The sequence below is a fragment of the Cyprinodon tularosa genome, unplaced genomic scaffold (genome assembly GCF_016077235.1).
Source record: "Cyprinodon tularosa strain WSP-4 unplaced genomic scaffold, ASM1607723v1 ctg598, whole genome shotgun sequence".
NCBI lineage: Eukaryota > Metazoa > Chordata > Actinopteri > Cyprinodontiformes > Cyprinodontidae > Cyprinodon > Cyprinodon tularosa.
In genome coordinates this window covers 444857-465201 of record NW_024039338.1, presented here as the reverse complement: position 1 = coordinate 465201, position 20345 = coordinate 444857, and the positions used below count along the sequence as shown (strand labels likewise).

At 40.0% G+C, this 20345-nt stretch overlaps 1 protein-coding gene across 1 annotated transcript; it reads left to right on the top strand.

The window, feature by feature from the left end:
* The first annotated feature begins 4812 nt into the window (after positions 1 to 4812).
* Positions 4813 to 19698, top strand: zcchc9 (zinc finger, CCHC domain containing 9). Its single transcript, XM_038306935.1, has 6 exons — positions 4813 to 4896; positions 5574 to 5988; positions 7548 to 7698; positions 7774 to 7866; positions 12903 to 12971; positions 19246 to 19698. The coding sequence occupies exons 2-6, from the start codon at positions 5596 to 5598 to the stop codon at positions 19356 to 19358; spliced, it is 819 nt and encodes a 272-aa protein (XP_038162863.1). The 5' UTR covers positions 4813 to 4896; positions 5574 to 5595; the 3' UTR covers positions 19359 to 19698.
* The last annotated feature ends 647 nt before the right edge of the window (positions 19699 to 20345 follow it).

Sequence of the window (20345 nt, the reverse complement as noted above, 5' to 3'; positions counted from 1 at the left end):
AACCATCAACCTCTAGGGTGAGAGTCTGTCCCTTACAGAGGACGCCTCTCATGTAGATGGTGTGTGGTGGGAGAAAATACTTATTAAAACTGACATATTAACACTGGCTTTGTCTGGTGGTTTGCTCAGATTTTGATCATTACATTGTTTATTCAAACCAAATTAGCTTTAAGCAACTAGATTGGTTGGAAAAACAACCAATTTATTCTTAGAATCTATCCAAACTTTTTCCAGCTGACAGCAGCTCTCCTCCAATCTCCCACATCTTGACTGAACACTGAGACTGTTTAGATGCCTGTCAAAATTCTTGCGCTTCCCGAACCACTTACCGAAGCGGCCACATGGTATCACGGTAGCGAGGCCTCGGACGTCATCAATTTTGGCCCCTCCTCTAAATGAATCACGCCTCGACACGCGCATCGGGGAAACGCCCCCTCCCATTACTCGACACACGCCTCGAAGCCTCGGCTCATCTCATAACATCACTAGTATTTACCCTTAATTTTAGTAGGTAAATAAGACGATTTGCCAATGGAATCAGTATTTTTACTCCTAAAATAAGACAATTAGAAAAAATTCACTTGAAATAAGACAAAGATTTTTTTTTTCTTATTTTAAATGTAAATTGTCTTGCTCCATTGGCAAGGTGTCTTACTTATCTCCTCAATTCAAGACAAAATTCACTCAATTTAAGCAAAAATAACTCATACAGATTTCCATTTTTTGCAGTGCGTTTCCCAGTTTAAGTCTTTCACTTCCAGATATTTTTCTGCAGCTCTCACTATTATTTTGATTTTTTTGGTTTTTCTTGTCGTCTGTGCAGCACAATTGATGACTTCAACCATGAATAGAACAAAATCTTTCTTTTTAACAATTACTGAATTCTCTTCAATTATGGAACATTTCTCCAGAGGTTTGGAATTTGCCATGTGTTGAACTGTTGGTTTGGTTTTTCTAACTGAGATGGGATCCTTTTTGCAGCTTCAGCTTAAGTTGTTCCAACCTCAAATTTAATTTTTTTTATTTCCTCAGACCTTTTGCTCACTTCACAGCCGCGATATGCAGCAGTTTATTCTCCACCACAGTTACAGCATTTGATTTGAGCTTCTTTCCCACATTTTCTGTATTCATGTTCTCCTGCACACCCTCCACATCTCTGTTTCCCTTTACAAACTCCTGCTATGTGTCAGAATTTTTGGAAATTGAAACATCTGAAAGGTGGAGGATTGTACATTTTGACATTATAGCTGATGTAACCAATGATACTTTTCTGGGTAATTGATCTTCCTCAAATTTAATTAACGCCGATAAACTATCAGATTTTTCTCTGTTTCTTATTTTTAACCGTTTTACTTCTTTTACTTTTGCACCGCTTATGTTTTCTAGAATCTCTTTTTCAGACACTCTTAGAGGAACTCCTCCAATGACTCCCCTGCTGATCGTTTTGTTCTCCACTAAGCTGCACGGAACTCTTACCCCGTCAATTTTGTCTATCCGCATTGCTTTGCCTTGCTGGGCGCTGTCTCTGCAGTTGATTAAGTCTCCACTGTACAGGATTCTGGCACCTCTGACTTCTCCAACAAGTTTATTTATGGATTTTGTTAAGTGAACCAGATTCCAATTTGTAAAAGAGTCTGCCTGATTAACGAGTTTGAATATGACTTTGTAATCATTTTGTTTTGCTGTGGAATGTATTGATTGATCATCACTTGAATGTTCTGAACTGGACTCCCCCTCAACTGATCTTTCCGCTTTTTCTCCTTTTTTGAGGCTACCCTCTTCCAATCTTCTTCATTATCACTATTTCCCTCTTCCATCCCACAAGAATCGCTTCCTGTTTCCTAACTACTCACGGCCCAGGACATTTCTCCACAAGCGACTTCGAAACACGCGCCATGCACATACGCCACCCGGCACTTTTGATGTGCATTACTGTAATCTTCTGAAATAGAGTTTGGGACGGGAAGGCCCCAGTAGTTCTCTCTAAATTCTGTTGAATAATCCAGAGGATCTTAAAAATATAAATAAGGCCTTTAATAACAAAGTCTGGTCCAGTCCGTGCTAATGTTTATTTGATTAGATATAAATGTTTCTCTTTAAATAATCTCCTCTGGTTTTCATACTTAATACAATGAATAATGAAATGTTCTACAGTTTCTGCTTCTCCACCCGCAGCTACAATTTCCCATTTCATGTTTTACCAAAAGTATAAAGTAATAAGTACTGGGACATAATATAATGTGTTGGGGGAGTGTGATGTGCTCTGAGAAGGTTGCGCTTACCCAATGTTCTGTCAGCTGAGCATAACCAGAGTCAATACACATGCACATGATGTCAGATATGGGTTTATGCCTTTAGTTTTGTACAGAAAAAAATAAATAAAAAATTAAGGTGAGATCGCCATATGCTTAAAAAAACAAACAAAAAGTAGGTAATTAAATGTTTTTTTGTACATGACCAAAGGGATACTCGCCCGTTCAGGTAGTTGAAAGTTTATTTTTCATACAGAACTAAAGGGATAAAGGTATTGACTATGGATATGCTGGTCTGCCCGGGTATGCTCATCTCACAGCACACCGGTTTGATCACCACTGGTAGGGTCAATAATCATAACCACTTATTATCCTGGAAATGAAAACCAAACAAACCAATTATTATTTTCTGCAGAAAAATGAGAGAGAGGACAGACCAAGGGTGAGACCCCTTGAAAAGTCTATACTTAACTCTGCCCAAACCTCTCTTTTCTGCTGATTTTATTATTGGACTTCAAAGGAATTACAGGAGTGGTCAAAAGTTACCAGGAGGGGTCTGATGTTATCAGGAGGGGTCAGAAGTTATCAGTCACCTACGGCTGCATTAACATTCCTGGAGCAGATACCTGTAACTTGAAATAAAATGATAACATATACATTGTTTATCATTTTATTCACATTTGAAGCTTAACTTTAGGCTACTTCAACTACTCATTACTTGCATACTGCATTTTCAAAGAGACTATAATTTTGTTAAGCATTTATCAAGAGAAACCTCAACTACAGGTTGTACTTCTTGAGGAATTTGTGAATTTGATATTGAAACATTACATTTCACATAGTTTTAGCAACCATAGATTTTAGGCAAGGGATTACACAGGCAGTAAAAGACAAAAAAGGATAAGATTAACAATAAACGATGTCATTATTTTCAGGTAGAGTTGCCACCACAATCCTGACATGAACCAGGAGAGGAAATCCAAATCTAGAGGAATTCAAACATTTAAGATTATGGTTAGATAGTTCATATACATGGAAAATGAATGTTAAGCAGTTAGAAACAAAAGGTAAGAAAATAATAAACCTCATGAAAGCCGTGGATGGGAATGACTGGGGGGCTGATAAGCAGTCATTATTGAATAACTACAGGGCACTTTGGAGATCAGCAATAGATTATGGATGTATGGTATATGGAGCAGCAGTAAAATTATTGTTAATAAATTAGAGATAAATTACAATATAGGGCATTACATACAGCTACTGGAGCAACTAAAACTACCACCATTAATGCTCTTCTATAGAGGCTGGAGAAGCTACTTTAGAAATGAGACGGGTCAAAATATAATTTTCATATTGGATCAGAATTAAAAGCAGTAGTGAAGAAACCAGGCAGCAGCATAATGAAGAACTGTTGGGAATATTCCAAATTTACAAGAAATGGCTTTGGCTGGACTGTGAATGGATGGGCAAAAATATATGAGTTGGATGAAAAGATATTTGCTAAAAATAACCCCATCAGTGCTGTATCACCATGGTTGTACAGCACTGCAGAAACAAAAGTTAATTTGAAAATACATGAAATGAAAAAAGAATGGAAACATAATGAAGTTGGGGTTAAAACTAGCATATATATTAGACAATTGTATTATAGTTTTTTAAAAATGTACAAAGATGGTTCAAAAAATACAAAGGGAAATGTGGGAATAGGGATACTCATTCCAGAGTTTAATGTATGTATACGTAAAAGATTAGCTGAACTTTTATCGATATAGACAGCATAAATGGTAGCAATTATTATTAGTTTCCAGTTGGTGGAGGAGGTTAGACCGGACAGGGTGGTGATTTGCACAAATTCTAAAGGTGCAATAGAAAACATTCATTCAGGAGGAAATAATAGGAAAGACCTCGTACTAGAAATTCATCAGTTTGTTTAGATTATTTAGGTATGGAATAGATTTCAGTTCTGTTGGGTTCCAGAACACGAAGGGGCAAGATAGCAGATAAGTTAGCTAAAAAAGCTTTAGGAAAGCAGAATATAGATCAGATCCCGTTTGGGAAAGGGGAAGGTAAATCAATCATTAAAAAGAAAGAAAAAGAATTTTGGCAAACGATTTGGGATGAAGATAAAAAAGGGAGAAGATTATATAGGGTTCAAAAATTTGCAGTTGTTAAAAATTATGGAGAAAGAAACAGAAGGGAAGATATAATAACTGGTCATACCTACTTGAATGAGTTTTTGTTTGTACTAGGGAAGAGAAATAATGATTTATGTGAGGGATGTCAAAGAAAAGAAAGTGTGGATCAAGTTTTGATGGATTGCATTAAATATGCACCTGAAAGAGAGAGGATGAGGAAAGTAATAAGGGAAAAACGGAGAAATTGGAATATTAAAGGAATTTTAGGGACAGATGGAGATAGGGAAGAAAATGTGGTTATTCATAAAGCATTGTTTTTATTTTTACATAACACAAAACTAAAAAATTTGAATATAATAGGTGGAACTATAGAGCTACACACTCCTGTACAGTAGGTGGCGGTATGCACCTATAAGCTGTTTGCAATCCGCTATTCAACATAGAAGAAGAAGAACAAAGTAGGCGAAGAAGAAAAGACACTCGTCACATGGGAGTTAAAAAGTCTTAAGGTATGATTGTTTGACCTATTTGTCATGTTCAGAAATGCTTAAAGCCTTATTTCGACTGTAAGTGAAATTTATCTTGTTTTTAATATAAAAGGCTTTTTTTTGTGACGGCTTTTCTAACAGCTGCTCGGCTGTCATGCTAACAACAGCTGGTGCTAACACAGGAGACTGGGTTTCCTTCTTTACGGTTATTATATTAAGGTTTATAAGTTAATGTTTTTCTCTCCCTCACCTTATATGATTAACAAGGAAATGACGCAATGATAGCAAATGTTGCACGAGCTTGGATTCAAACGAGAATAAACCTTTCTTAAGAAATTTAACAAAACTAGGGTGACCAGATTTGGGTTTCTAAAAAAGACACTTTGTTGACTCGGTGATATTTATCTTTCTAGATGTTAGAGAGATGCCTTTTAGTGCATTACAAATATAGGACCCTAAAACATCAATTCATGAAAAAAATGATTAATAATTTATCATTTATCCCTAGAAGCACAATTTCAATTCCATCCAGAATAAATGGATATGCTGCATTTTAAATATAGTATAGCATATTTTCTTCTTGTAAACTTTCTGGTAACGTTCTCCAGTTTGAGATCAATAAAGTTCAATTATAATTAATTGAACTGATGCATCAGGAAGTCATTGCTTAATCACTTAATTTTAATATTTCTCTGCAGGTTGAGCTGTTCCTCTGAAGCCATGACAAGGTGGGCGAGAGCCAATAATGTGCACAGACACAAACCGGCCGAGGCAACTCCCTGGAACCAGCTGAGAGCAGCTGGCAGGAGAGGAGCAGGACAGGATGGAGGTCACTCTGTGGAGGCTTCTCGACGAGGTCAGACAGACCCTCTGAGAAAGACCTTCAATACCGCCGGGAAGACGGCCAACCACAGAAAGAAAGAGTACCTCAACGAGGATGTAAACGGATTCCTGGAGTACCTAAACCAGGGCGGACACGGCCTGCCTGTTGGGAAGGAAGGAGAGAAAGAGACGGAGCAGGAGTTGAAGGAGAAGGTGGAGGTGGCCTTGAAGAAGGACCAGAGGAGGGAGGACAGAAGGGTTAAGAGGCAGAAGGACAAGAAGAATAAGATGGTACAAATTTTTTTCTACTGATGTTTTCCTGCAAACACGGAAAAACACCATGAAAGCCATTAGAAACTCTGGATGAAGCTGCAGACTTTATAGATCCACATCTTGACTAGAACTCGGACTGAATAAGTTGAAACATATTTGTTCCACAAAGGTGTTAGTGAGCAGTGTGCTAGTCAGAAATGTGATTTTGGTACAATGCCAAAAGTGCAAAAATGCATTTTTCCCCTCGTATACCCCATTTACACTACCCTTGAAAAACCGTGCCGAGTCCGGTCCGAGCTCAGTAACTGAGATAACTTATGGTGTGTAAATGGAAACTGAACTGAACCGAGCTAGACACAACCGGACCGCGCTAACTGCAGACCAGTTCCAGAGGTGGGCTCGGCTCGGTTCTCCGTTAACAAGAGCGCATGAGCAGAACACGTCATTTCCGTCTGGCTGCACATCCCGATTCACACTCCATTCCAGTAGTTGGCGGTAATGCCCCTCCGGAAACAGAGGAAGAAGAGCAACTTCTTCTTCAACTATAAACAACAATCGAAATCTTCTCCACACATCATTTTAAATAATAACACCGAAGTACAGCAATAACAATCAAGCATACCTTTCGGAATGTGACCAGCGCCGCCATTTTGATTTGCTTGATTCCCTCCTTCTTCGTCTTTTGGTGCACTACCACCACCTACTGCTAGATTTCCTCCTTCAATACAGGCAGTAATACCGCAGATCGTCACTAGGAGTCGAGGAACCGAGATAGCGTGATGTGTAAACGGTCGTCAGAACCGAGCTCAGCCTGGTTAACTGATCTGAGCTCAGACCGGTCTCGGCATGGATCGGTTTGATGAGACAAATATGCTAATTTCCATTATTGGAGACCTTCTGCATAAGAAAAAGCCTTTGCTCCTATGATTTGGCCGTTGTTTCATTGAAATTTACCAATAATAGAAAATCAGAATAACTCAGTAAGCTTTTGTAAGGCGTGCCGGTTCCATCACATGATCTTTCCCTCTTGGAAAGATCTGAGCCTCTAGTTTTCAATGATGGAGGCCATTTGGGGGGCGGGGCTAAAAATGAATACCTGCTGTTGCATTGCACACATGTCAGGTGGAATTTTAAATCTCATTTTATTTGTTTACGCAATAAAACAAAAAGTACTTTTGAAAAAATAATTTTGAAACATGTTTTAGAAATTTTAAATCCCAATTTAAAGGCATGTGGATGAAACACCATGTGACTGAGTTTTGGCCATTTCTATAAATAGATAAACATGAGCAGTTGCCCGCCGGGCTTAAGGGGTCGACTAATAATGGAAAACCTCAACGTATTTGGTCTGGTTTTATTAATAATGTAACAGAGAACCGAGGCTCTTTCCTGCAATTTTCTTAGTTTAAAAGATTCAGCAAAGGATTATTTGTTATGGTTGGTGAGATGAGACTGATTAAAATGTGTTTTTAGCTTCTCCTGGCTCACTAAAACTACAGAAAGCATCCAAGGAACCGTAATAAAGACTGAAGCTCATTGGCTGACCGAGGTAAAGGTCTCTTCCTCTCTTTCCTCAGGTGTGCTTTAACTGCAGGAAGCCCGGTCACGGTTTGGCCGATTGTCCTGAAGCCGACAGAGACGAAGAGATGGGCAGAGGGATCTGCTTCCGCTGCGGTTCCACTGAACATGAGATCCAGAGGTGTAGAGCTAAAGTGGACCCAGCTCTGGGTGAGACCCTCAGCTGGATCAACCCTGCCTCTACATCTGAATGGGAGTCTGTTCTAACCGGGCTCTCTCCCTCAGGCGAATATCCGTATGCTAAGTGCTTCATCTGTGGTCAGACTGGACACCTGTCACGCTCCTGCCCCGACAATCCCAAAGGACTGTATGCACAAGGTAAACACTCACTCAGGCATGTGTTTCTGCTAGGCCTGAAGCATTCAGTTTTATTAATCGATTATTGCAATTTAGTAATTGATTCATTGTTAACTGGAACATAGAGAATCTATAACGTGCCGTCAGCTGACAGAGCAACCCACTAAGGCTACGTTCAAACTGCAGGCCTTGATGCTCAATTCCGTTTTTTTTTTTTTGTGAAATCCGATTTTTTTTTTGCGTTGCCGTTCACATTTCCAAATATATGCGACTTGTACGCGATCTTCTGTGTAAATGACCTTCATACAGCTTAACTGTATAGGTAGAGGACGTAGATGACATCACAAGCCAGCGTGCTTCGTGTTTACGGAAGTATAAATGGATGTAGTGCTGGAGAACATCAATCTGGTAAAAAAAAATACTATTCTTCGCATCATCGTCCCCCATGGTGTTTATTTTGCTTGGCGCTTCTGTGTAGCAAGAAGCAGAATAGTGACCTTTGTCGGGTATTAATGACATTCAGGTCAGATGAATATGACCTGGCTGCTCAGACAGAAGTTCGCATTTGTAAAGATCAGATTCGTATCGGATTCAGGACTACAGAACCGAGTGGCCTGGGCCGCATTGGAAAAAATCGGCTCTGTGTTGTTCAGACTGTCATGAAAAGATCAGATACAGGTCCCATATGGGCAAAAAAAAAAAACAGATTTGGTGTAACTTCAGACTGCGGTGTGAACGTAGCCTTAGAGCAGGACTTATACCAAGATTGTAAAAAACACACAATCATTTGACATTTAAGATAAATCCCAAAGATGTAATCTGTCAGTACTCCTTATCCACAACTCCTCTAATGGAAAATTTAAAAAAATTATTAATTGATTAACCAAAAACATAATCTACAGATTAATCAATTTGTAAAATAATCGTTAGTTGCATCTAGTGATGGTTAATGAGGCATCTTGAAGCGTTTTGTCAAACTGTATTGATGCTGCATTGATACTGACTCGCAGAATACTGACACCTGCTGGACTTTTGAAGACACTACAGGCAGCTTATTGGACAGATTCACTTAATTAATTTGATGACCTAGTACAATGACATCATTTACGTTATTATAGGTTATATGGCATTATTTCATATCTATGTTTAAATTGAAAATATTTTTTCATAATTTTAGATGCAGCCAATAAATGTAAACGTATATGATAACGTGAAAATTTAGGGGAAAATGTGAATGAGGATACTTGTGGACTTGTGATGCTTGTGGATTTTAAATCGTATTTCTAAAACAATAATTACAGTAAAAACAGTAAATAAACTAAAAATCTTTTTGAAATTAACTTTAAAGCTACAGTGTGTAATTTTCAGCGACATCTAGCGGTCAGACTGCAGACTGCAGCAACATGAACATCCCCCCCCCCACCGCTTCTCCCCCCCAATAGTACAGCGAGCGTTACGGGACAAAATTTCTTCTACGACGTCCACATCACCTACCCTCTCAAGTGATGAGGTTTGTTTACATAGATAATTTTACAGATAGTATTTCATTAGTCTGTGTAGGGTATAGATTTCATGTAGACTTAAGATAATAAATATACCCGTTATTTTTTCTACATCGTTGTGACGTCTTGGTGAGCTGCTTTGCATGGTGATATAAACAGACGAAGTAATTGTAGTCATTAGTTTAACAGCGAGATTGTGTTCGCTGGAAGAATATATATTCCCCGTTTACAGAGTCCAAGTCTTGTTTGTGGCACGGGGGTTACAACGCAAGGAAGAGGGAAAGGAAGAGGGCAGAGAGGCCGGGGTGAGCGTGCAGCTGGGGCCAGGCGAGAGAGGGGAGCCAGCGGGGTGAGAGCAGAGGAGGAAAGGCTTGAAGATCTCCAAAGGAGCCGGAGAGAAGTAACCGAGGTATATATCCAGAAAATTATTTTACAGAAAATTACTGAATCATTACCTATGAAACGTCAGGGACGTTGCTGAATAAGTATACTGGAGAGTAACAGCATCATCACGCAGCGTGTTATTGTTTTAGACAGGTCTGAGCATCCTGTACTCCAAAAACTGCAGTGATATTAGACAATTGTGTGTGTAGGATTAATTACCTGTCCAAGAGAAAACTGGCAACTTGAGCGTCACTTTGAAAACCTTTTTCCTCCATCAGTGACTTCCATCGTGTAAATGCCGTGCCAATGTTGATCCGTGTTTTTTGCCGTTTCTTGTCACGCTTGCGTTTATTCTCGTCGTGTTTCCGCTTCTTAGATGACGGGGGTTCGGTGTCCGCCGCTTTTCGTTGTGATACAGAGTAGGCATGATCCTCCATTCGTCTGATGTTTGGCCACACAGTGCCAAACAGTTTGCAAAGTCACTCACGCCTGCCGCCTTGTTCACCTTTCTTGTTACTGAGGCGCAGTATACCTGCTTCTTCTTCTTCTTTGGTTTCAGGCAGACTAAACGCTTCTCAGGCATAATACTGCCATCTACTGTTCAGTACCGTCTCAGTTAATCTCTCTCAACTTGCCGTAGTTATTTTTGAGCGTCATGGGAGATCTCGCAATCGCTAGTTTGTTGCCTCTGCGCTTGCCGTAGCGCAAAGATGTCAGCCTCCATGGCTGCGAGACCCGCTCCTATGTAATTATAAATAACGAATTCTAAGGCAACGCAAATATTATGGTTAAAAGGCTGAGCTCATAGGTGATGATAAATAACATAGTTATGTATAATATATTAAATTTCTGACTTTATATGCCTGTAATTATTACACACTGTAGCTTTAATTCAGATAAGTTGAGTGATAACTGACAGGAACAGGACGACACAACGAGAAAATAAAAATAAAAACAGCTGAAACGTTCCTATTCCTTTTAGGCTCCAAAATTCTTGAACATTTCAATGATAATCTGCAAAAGATGATTTTTTAGCAGATGATGCATGTTGAGAGATACATTTCAGGGGTTGACGTTAAGATCTTTACCACTTGCCCTTTGGGCAAGTGACTTTCACATTTCATTTGCCCAGAAACAATTTTTACTTGCCCAGTATAATGTTTGATAAATATAGTTCCTAATATTCATTTTTGTATATATATCAATGAAACATGTTTGTTTTTTAAATGTTTTGTAATTCAGTATTTTTTAAGTTTCCAGGTTCCTGGTGTGTATCTGCATGCGTCAGATAATGAACTCAAGCCTACATTACCGTGTTAACATGCTTTTCAATCCTTCCTGCACATTCTTTTCAAACTAAACTTTGCTTTAAACTGTTGTGTGCTTGGAAAAATATAAATTGTAATGTTAAAAATCTAAAAAAAAAACTTGACAGGTTAAAAACTTAAGATAAATCACAGACAGAAGTCAGTGTCACAAATGAATAACTTTTATTTTAGAGTCACGGTATGTTTATACAAGATAATACTATTAATATAATGTGACTTTTCTAGAGAATCATTATTCATAGTTATTTTATTCAGGGTTTCCACGGTCTTACATCATTTCAGAATTCCCTGACTTTTAACTGACTCAGGATTAGTTTTCCCTGACAAAATAAATGCAGCAACAAGACAATAATAACATAACAGGTCACCAATCTAACATGTTTAGCTCTATAACATTTAAATGCACCTCTCCAATGTCTGAGAGAAAAAAATTTAATGAAAATTTTTTAATGTATGACCTGCATCACTGAACAGAAGACTGCCATATGATAGCGCTTTCTAGCTTGTTTGTCGTTTTGGTAACTACATCGAAATTACCGCTAGGTGGACAAAAGTCCCGCCATCTGGCGGAAAATCACGCGGCTTTTTCAAATCACGGCAAACAAAAATGGCGCCGGCAACGCTTCTGGGTTGTTTTCATCAAATGTCGTGATTTTAAAGTAAGTTTGAGTGATAAATAAAAAAAATTTTGCGATCATTGCCCGGCGGGCAAATGCAATGAAATTTGTACTCTCCCAAGAATAAAAACTACTTGCCCCGGGAGATCGGCCGATGGTTAACATCGAGCCCTGCATTTTCAAACACAGTTTAGTGTTAGAAACATCTCCTGTATTGGTCACGTGACTTTCTGGAAACGACACACACACTGATACATGATCACTAGTAAATGGCATTTCATTATACAGCGCCTACTGCTACGCTGTGGCAACCATTGCCTCACTGGATCCCAGCACGCGGTGCGACATGACTGCAGTATATTTATATTAGTAAGGCTGAAACAATCAATCGGATTAATCATGATTGATTATTGAAATAATTATCAACTAATTTAGTAATCGATTACTTGTTAACTGGAGTTAACTGGCTCCGCATATCCATCTGGAAACCTTCCGTCGAAGTGATTTTGGGAAGGGGCGAAAATACTGGTTAGCTGATTGGCCTATGTTGGTGATAGACGGGCCGAATAAACCAATCAGATCAACGAAGCATATGACGTAACAGAGCGACGACGAAGAGGAGCCAATTGACAGATCAAACTATCAAAGAGAAGAGCAAAAACATCTTTTCCTCTGAGAAAAGCCTCCAGAGCAGTGTTTTGCTCTTCTTTCAGTGAAGAAATACTCTGTAATTCCGATAAAACTTGCTCGATAGCCACGCTAACGCTAGTTTCATCGGCTGAAGCCGCCATGTTCTTTAGACTGAACTGTCGCGCTTCTCGTTGCGTCACACCTCAACCCGCCTCAAAGCCAACGCTGATTGGACGTTCGTTTGGTGAACGGCTCCAAATTTTCTTCAACGGAGAGTCTCCAGACTGATTAGCGAGTGAAATCTTGAAAGCTCGCGAGATCAGGAAGGTCTCACGAGGCTAACCCGATTATAGCAGCAGTTATACCATTTAAGATTTAAATCTTTTATGTCTCACAATCTGCTCAATCCAGAACCGCTCAAGTGGAAAAGTTTTAGTTTGCACTGCTTTAATTTCATAAAAAGTCCCATTATTAATTGAAAAAATAATTGACAGATTAATTGATTTGCAAAATAATCATTAGTTGCAGCGCTACTTCATAGTATAAAAACCTCCCTGAAAAATGCCTTCATGCTGTTTTCTAATGTGTGCTTTCAGGCGGCTGCTGCCGTGTCTGCGGGTCGGTGGAGCATTTCCAGAAGGACTGTCCGGAGCACCAAGCAGCAAGTGAGTTCACTTTAAGTCGCTGTTTCACATCTATCTGAGGCAGCAGCTGTTTCTCCCTGTAATGTTTTCAGATATTTATATTCTTATTTTCCACAATTTCTTATTGTAACACAGATGAGCTGATAAGCATTTCTAAAAACTAGGTTATTGATTGTTTTTTGCAAAGAGTCTGTATTTATTGTGCAGATCCTAAACCTTCTGCTGGATGCTAGCCTCTGGTCCAAACTATCAGCCGTTCTTGTTATGCTAGTGCTTAGAGCTTGTCAGGGTTTATTAACTGGTCCCATAAACACAGAGAATCCTAAGACTAAAGGTAACTTCTAGAGGCGCCATCTTAAGAAAAATTGAAGTCTCAAAGATTTAGTGGAATTTGCCCCTAAAAGATCAGTTATTCACAAAGCATCTTAAAAGGGCTCCTAAGGCGAGACATGCCTAGCCGTGAGACTCACTCAATGATATTTTTGATTCATGCCCAATATTGAAGCGTGGTTTCTATGTTATTCAACGCCACAACTCAAGAGGGCCAATCAGGAAGTAGCTGTGGGTCTAGATACGGCCAAGGCGGTGAGGAACTGGGGGCAAGTTTGTGCGACAACGGAGGGACATGAGGGCCAAAAAGAGTGGGGATCCAGGAGGAAAAAGGGTCCCAGCGTTCTCATGCACCTCACTCTTCTAGCTGCTCCAAATTCACCAGTCATTTTCCACAATGGTGGCCATCCAAACAAAACAAGCCGGTACGGAACCAAATAGGAAATACACATATTGTAGAGCAGATGTCTACAGCAGTGTTTTTCAACCCTGGTCCTGAAGGCACCCTGCTCTGCATGTTTTGGATGTTTCTGAGCTTCAGCACACCTGATTCAGATGATTGCTGTTCAGCAAAGCCTGATAATCTGCTATCAATTGATAACAGGTGTGTGAAAGCTGGGAAACATCTAAAACATGCAGGGCAGGGTGCCTTGAGGACCAGGATTAATAAAACACTGGTCTACAGCACTGTCTGAGGTCACCTACAACTTTGGAGAGGTGCGGCAGAGTGTTTGTGGAAGGGGGAGGGGCATATCTGCATTCACTGCGACACACACAGACGACCTGGTTTCTGAGTATAAATCAGCCCTAATTCTTCGTGCCTGACTTCCTGTCTGGCTCCTTTGTTGACATAAATCAATATCTCCAATAGGACACTGAACAATCACAGCCTTCAAAGTAAAAAAAACATTCAATAAAGACAATTTACTGCCATAAAAACCTCTAGATTCATGTTTTTATGATTATATTCATATGTGTATATTAAAATTTTTCTTCCTGTTTATGGCTAGTGACGTTAGCTTAGCATCTTTAGGCTACTAGTTGTTGTCTCTGAGTTAGAAACAGTTAAGTCGATAAAGTGGGTCATGAGTCTGTTCTGACAGCAGTAGCTCTATGCTCTAAAGCCGGGCGTACACTGTAAGTTTTTTTTTCCCTTTTCTGGACGATTCTCCAGTTGTGCAGGAATTTTTCGATTGGGCCGACTATCAGTGTGATTGTGTGTTGTGTAGTGTACAGGGGGTAACGAGGGGCAACTAACCACCAACTCCCCATCAGGAATTATAAGGTTGGGAGAAAATCAAGCATGTTTGAATTTCAGTCGATCCTCATTCGAGGTGGTTGGTGGCAAATCGCTCAGTGGGCAACAAGGATTCTTCCTCAGACATAAAATTGACAGACCGTAGTAGCCATGTTTGCTCAGCCATGTCTTTGTCCAAATACATCGTCTCCTTTTCTTTTTAGGGCTTACAGCACCAAATTGCACAAATTGCCAAGGCGGCTCGTTTCAATCTAGTGAGCTTCATATTCCTCTTCTACTGGTTTGGCTTCCAGATAGACTGCTGCTCGCTCGCCATGTTTTCCCACGGTTACACATTTTCCTAGGTGCTCCGTAAGGAAATTCTGTCTGGAAATCCTTATCTGTGCAGATTTTTTTTAATTTCTGTTTCTGCTTCCCCATGAATTCAAACATTTGACTGGTTCATATTAATAAAGTAAAATGAAGACATTTTAAAAGAACAAATAAAGCCTGTGCAGCAGAACAGACAGGATTCTAAATGAATTATGTTTAAAGGGAAACGCTGTGGGGGGGGGTTTATGGGTGCTGGTGAGACAGTGAAGAGGTGATTCACAGAGCCGTCTGTCAAGTTGGTTAAAGTGTTTTACATAAAGAAGGGGGAGTGATAAGTTGGGATTTCTTGCTTTAGACCTCGTCGTTTTACTTTTTAGAAGGTCGATGAGAATCACTGTTTTACTTTATCTGTTTTATGGCCTCCTTATCCCCTATTATAAATAAGCTATTCTGTTCTTGAAATGTTTAAAATAGACGTAGGGTCTCTCTGTCGGAGCTACAGGAGCGATCTTGCATAGAATTGTGTCTGGTTTGTCCATCTCCATTGACTTTAAATGACAGCTAAGCACCATTGTTTGACATGATTTTCTATCCGATCGGACAAAAAATCGTATTCGGTCTGTTCAGGGCTTCAGGTTGTTTACACCCTCAAAGTGGCAACAGTTGATGAATGCACAGAAACAGTTCCACACAGGTGTACGTGAAGATCTACAGCTGCATGAAAAAGCGAGCCAAAGGAGCATGCACCCCTGGCCTCGTGGTATTTAGGGCTGGGTACCGAACTTCGGTTCTTTTATGGCACCGACCGAAATGCTTCAGTTCTACAGAGTATCGAAACATGCCTCGTCTTTCGGTACCAAGTTTCGGTGATTGGCTGTAACACTTAACGTGATTGCGTCATCCAGGAAAAATACACCGGTGGTCCCGCCTACAGCCAGGGTTCATGTGTATCTGTTGTGAACTGGTTGCGAGCGTCATAGAACCCCTTTAAAATGCCCCCCAGGTCAAAAGTGCGGCTTCGTTTTATTAAGACTGATGCTAATAGTGCGCAATGCAATACATCGTGCACGGAGACAATTTAAGAGCAGAAAGTTGCTCGGTGTTTGACTGCAAGAAGAGCAGACCGCCGCCGGCGCGACCATCCTCCTCTCAGCAGCCCGTGGGCGGAGCAAAGCCAGAGCGGAGTGAATCATGCTGCTTTCAAACTGGACGCAGCAGGAGCAGCAAAATCACGTCTGCTGCTTCCTTTATGCTGCTTGTACCAGCTTCTGACGCGCGGCTGAAGCAGCTTTGCCGCTCTGGCTGCGCGGTCGAAAAGTGTGTCTGACGCGCGTTGGGCGGAGCTACTCTATCCTTTCTCTGCCTTGCAGCTATATTTGCTGTGATCAGTGGGAATAAAGTAGTTTTATTATGTTTTTAAGTGGAAAATCCACCTGAAAACTTAATCAGTGCAGTCAGCTCATCCAGATTACCATCCTGCCTTCCAATATTTCTGTCGGAGCCGCTCAGACCCCCCCATACCAGCGGTGCGCTGTCAGTAGGATCCCATTCAACGGGCTTGTTTGTCAGACATGGTCATTTTTCTAAAGGAAAACTGCTAAGTTAAAAGGTCCTCAAAATGTAACAGTGAATATTAGACACTGATTTTTTTTTTTATGTAAGAGGAAAAATGTAAATGGAAAAATCAGAGCTTAAAATAAAACTCAAGATTTGTACTTTTTTATGTTGTGTAATTTTCTTTTTCTTCGAATTGATATTATAAAACTGGTATCGAAAAAAGTATCGTTCAGGAACCGGTATCGAAGTGAAGGTATCGGTATTGGTACCGGAACCGAAAATCTTTGAACAATACCCAGCCCTAGTGGTATTAGATCTGCACGCAGAAAACATTTCAAACGCACATGGAGAATAGTTTACATGCATGTGTTTTAAAGAAAATTTCTTGGATTAGTTTTTATTACGCTTGTGCCCTTTTGGCAGAATTCTGGTTGTCTTTCTTTCCGCTTCATCTTAGCAGGATGCAGAATAGTGACCTTTGTCGAATCTTAACAACGTACAGGTCGGAATAAATGCGACCTGGCCATTCAGACACGGGTCGCGTTTGAAAAGATCAGATCTTGGTCACATATGGAAAAAAGAAAATTAGATTCGGGTCACTTCAGGCTACATTGTGAATGTTGCCTTAAAGTCCTCCTCACTGCAACTTTCTTATCCCAATTAGGGCTGCAACTAACGATTATTTTGAAAATCGATGAATCGGCCGATTATTTTTTCGATTAATCGATGAATCGGACACAAAATATTTTTTTTATATTAACCTCTTTATTCCAAAATAAACATTTTAGACAGAACAAACAAGCACACAAGTACAGGTTTCTCATTAACTGTACTGGTGCAATATGAAAAATAAATGTTTGTGTTAAAACTATGCAAACTTACATGAGAAATGTAGCTGTACATCCACAAAATATAGGCTACTTTGTTTCATAAAGCGCAAAAAGAGACAGGCATTTTTGTTTTTTAAAGCCCCTAAGGGGTTCAAACAAACCCCCCCCCCCATTTCAACAAATGAGGTTTTTTTAGACTAGAAGAGTTCTGCCTTTTAAGACAGGAAAGTATAGCAGTTAAAGTTGCTACTTGAGAAAATCCTGAACCCTAGAGATAAAAATAGCCCTGTGATTCAAATTATAAATTGTATTTGGAATAAAAATGAGAGAACTAGGGGTGCTAAAAAACACATCCTCCAAAGACAGATATTTACATGGGAATGTGGCAGATAATTAATTGACATATTACTGATCTTGCTGGATTTTATTCTGCTTTACTTCCATAAATTGCAGGATCTTCTTTACTTTATCTTTGCCAGAAGATTTAAACTTTAAAAGCCTTGCCCTCATAATTTGCAAATTAATTTATTTATAAAGAAAATATAAACGCTGCTTAAGCTAATTCAAATGAAATTAAAAGTAAAATAAGTAGCCAACCTTATCACTGTCTGTAACCTACTAACAAGCTAAGGAAAGCATCAGATGAGCTACCTGAGAAACTAACTTACGTTTCCCCACTTTAAAATGAAACAAACATGGTTACTCATCCTGCTGATCAGCTCTCTTCACTGCCATTGAAGGCTCCAACGTGTTTTCTTTTCAGGTGCTGCGTCATAACAGTGGTGCTTCCGTGCCATGTTTATTTGTTTTTACAAAAGTTGCATGTTATGACTTTTTTCACTTTACAAAGCGCAGGCTATTTTAATTATTGTGATCAATTTGCGCCGTCAATCCCGGTGCATGCGCGCTTCATTTGCAGTCTGGACGCTGAGGGTAAACTCCTCACTAAAATCCTGCAGCGCTGAGAGGGATTCTTGTGGGAAAGGGAGAAAGGCGTTGGGATGGGGGAGGCGCCCCACGGCATCAGCTGCCGCTGGAGGACTAGAGTAGGAACGATACATGCTTTCACGTAAGAGTCTCCAAAAGCCGCCAGTGACATCGTAAAAAGTCGCCAGATTTGTCGCTAGTCGCTTTTTAAAAAAATAGTCGCTGGAGGGGTCTGAAAAGTCGCTGAGTTGGCAACACTGCAACTGCGGCGCTGACTCGCTCCGCCATATTTTTTTTTCTTCCCCGGGATGACGGCGGCGGCGGATGACGCATTAATCGCGCGACACAACTAATCGATGATTAAATTCGTTGCCAACGCTTTTAAAAGTCGATTTTTATCGATTTTATCGATTCGTTGTTGCAGCCCTAATCCCAATCCAGCTTCTTTAGCTGCAGGCTCCTGCATGATGCGTTGATGGACACTGCATGCTTTTCTCAGTGTGTGATGAACTGTGTGATCATCGCTGCCCGATCATGTAACACTAAAACAAACTGCCATGCTATTTAATCTCAGTGCATAAAGGATGAGGTTATGACTGCTGTCAATGGTTACCTGTGTGGGGTTTACTGGCTGAGGCAAAACAATCGGCTCGCATTGTTTCTACAGTTACACTGCAAGGAAGGGAAAACTTCTGCTGTTTTTAATGATTAAATTGGAGTTCAGTAAAAAAGCATAGCATTAAAATCCAGTGGTTGTAATTAGGGACCAATCTGATAGGAAGGAAGTGAGAAACTGCTTGGTTTTAGCTGAAGTAAGTGTCTGGATGTCAGATTTCACATCCATGTTCTAAGAAAACCTTTAAATCCTAGAAATATTTCCATGTGTTTACATTGTGCAAAAAAACGTGCATTTTTTTACTATTTTGTTCTTTAGTTGGAGACATTCTGAAGAATTGGATCTAATCTGAACAATGTGTAAACAAATCTCAGATTTTTATTAGTTTTATGCTGTTAGAATCAGGGATGGGTAAATGGATCACCGTGTCTAATCCCACATGTTTATTTGTTTTTGTCCTTCCAGCTAACTCTGTGACTTTGGGCTGGTTGTCCAATAATAGGAGTGCAGACATGGAGGATATTCACATTCCAGTGAAAAAAGCCAAACCCAGGCAACCCAAAGTGATAACCTTTTGAGGACTCAACATGTAAAGCTGCTCTGCATCCTATTCCTGGACCCGGATCTGTTGGAAATAGTTTATGAAACCTGGATGTGTCTGGATGCTGCAGAACAGAACAGACCACAGGTTCAAACCAGTGAGCAGGTCCTGGATCAGCCGCTGAGCAACATTTCGTGAAAGTTGATTTAAAAATGTCGGACTGGAGCTGCATACAGACGGTGTTACTGAACGTTTGCAGCACATCTATTTTGATTGAAATAAAAAGGCTTCATCTGTACAGATTTAGTATAATTTACAACAAATTTTACAAACCTCTGAACCAATAACCCATCCTAAATAAACTGTAACTTTTACAATGTGCTGTTTGCCAGTGGATTATTTCTGTCCCACAGGTTCTTTTATCACGTTTCTCCTGCTTAAACTGTAAGTTAAAGCCAATCTGCAAATATTTAATATTGCAGGAACATTATTTAGAGATAATCCTTCAAAACTTTGAGGGGGAACAGGTGTGCAGAAAAAGAACTAGAAGAAAACCAAAGAGAAGGAAGGTGACACTAGGAGACGATGAAGGGTAACTGGGAAATGTATCCTGAAGATCAATTTAAACAACAGCTACGAATAGGAGATAACTGAAAAACCACCTAACAGGAACAGTAAGACTAAGAATTCAATAACTTAGGGGAGGTTATGGCCTTGTGTTCTCTGAGAAGATTTCAAATACCTGGTTTGATCCCCACAGCTGGGTCCCTGAGCAAGACCCTTACGCCCACACTGCTCGCCGGATGCCACACAATGGCAGGCCCCTGCTCCCCAGGAGGATGGCTTAAATGCAGAGGCAAATTTCTCCAGTGTGAGATCAATTTTATAAATTATAAGTCATAACAGTAAATCCCAGTCAGCAGAATTGGGCTGGTGACTCGGATCAAAAATGATGAACTAAGGAACAAGCAGAGGTCGGCAATGCTTCATAGACAAGGGAAAAAAGTTTTCTGCAGGCTTGAAG

What these genes read in the sequence shown, in the direction of transcription:
- zcchc9 (XM_038306935.1), top strand. Translation starts at nt 5,596, where the DNA reads ATGACAAGGTGGGCGAGAGCCAATAATGTGCACAGACACAAACCGGCC. An exon ending in AGGACAAGAAGAATAAGATG is followed by an intron (nt 5,989 to 7,547) that starts GTACAAATTTTT and finishes CTCTTTCCTCAG; the next exon opens with GTGTGCTTTAACTGCAGGAA. An exon ending in CAAAGGACTGTATGCACAAG is followed by an intron (nt 7,867 to 12,902) that starts GTAAACACTCAC and finishes GTGTGCTTTCAG; the next exon opens with GCGGCTGCTGCCGTGTCTGC.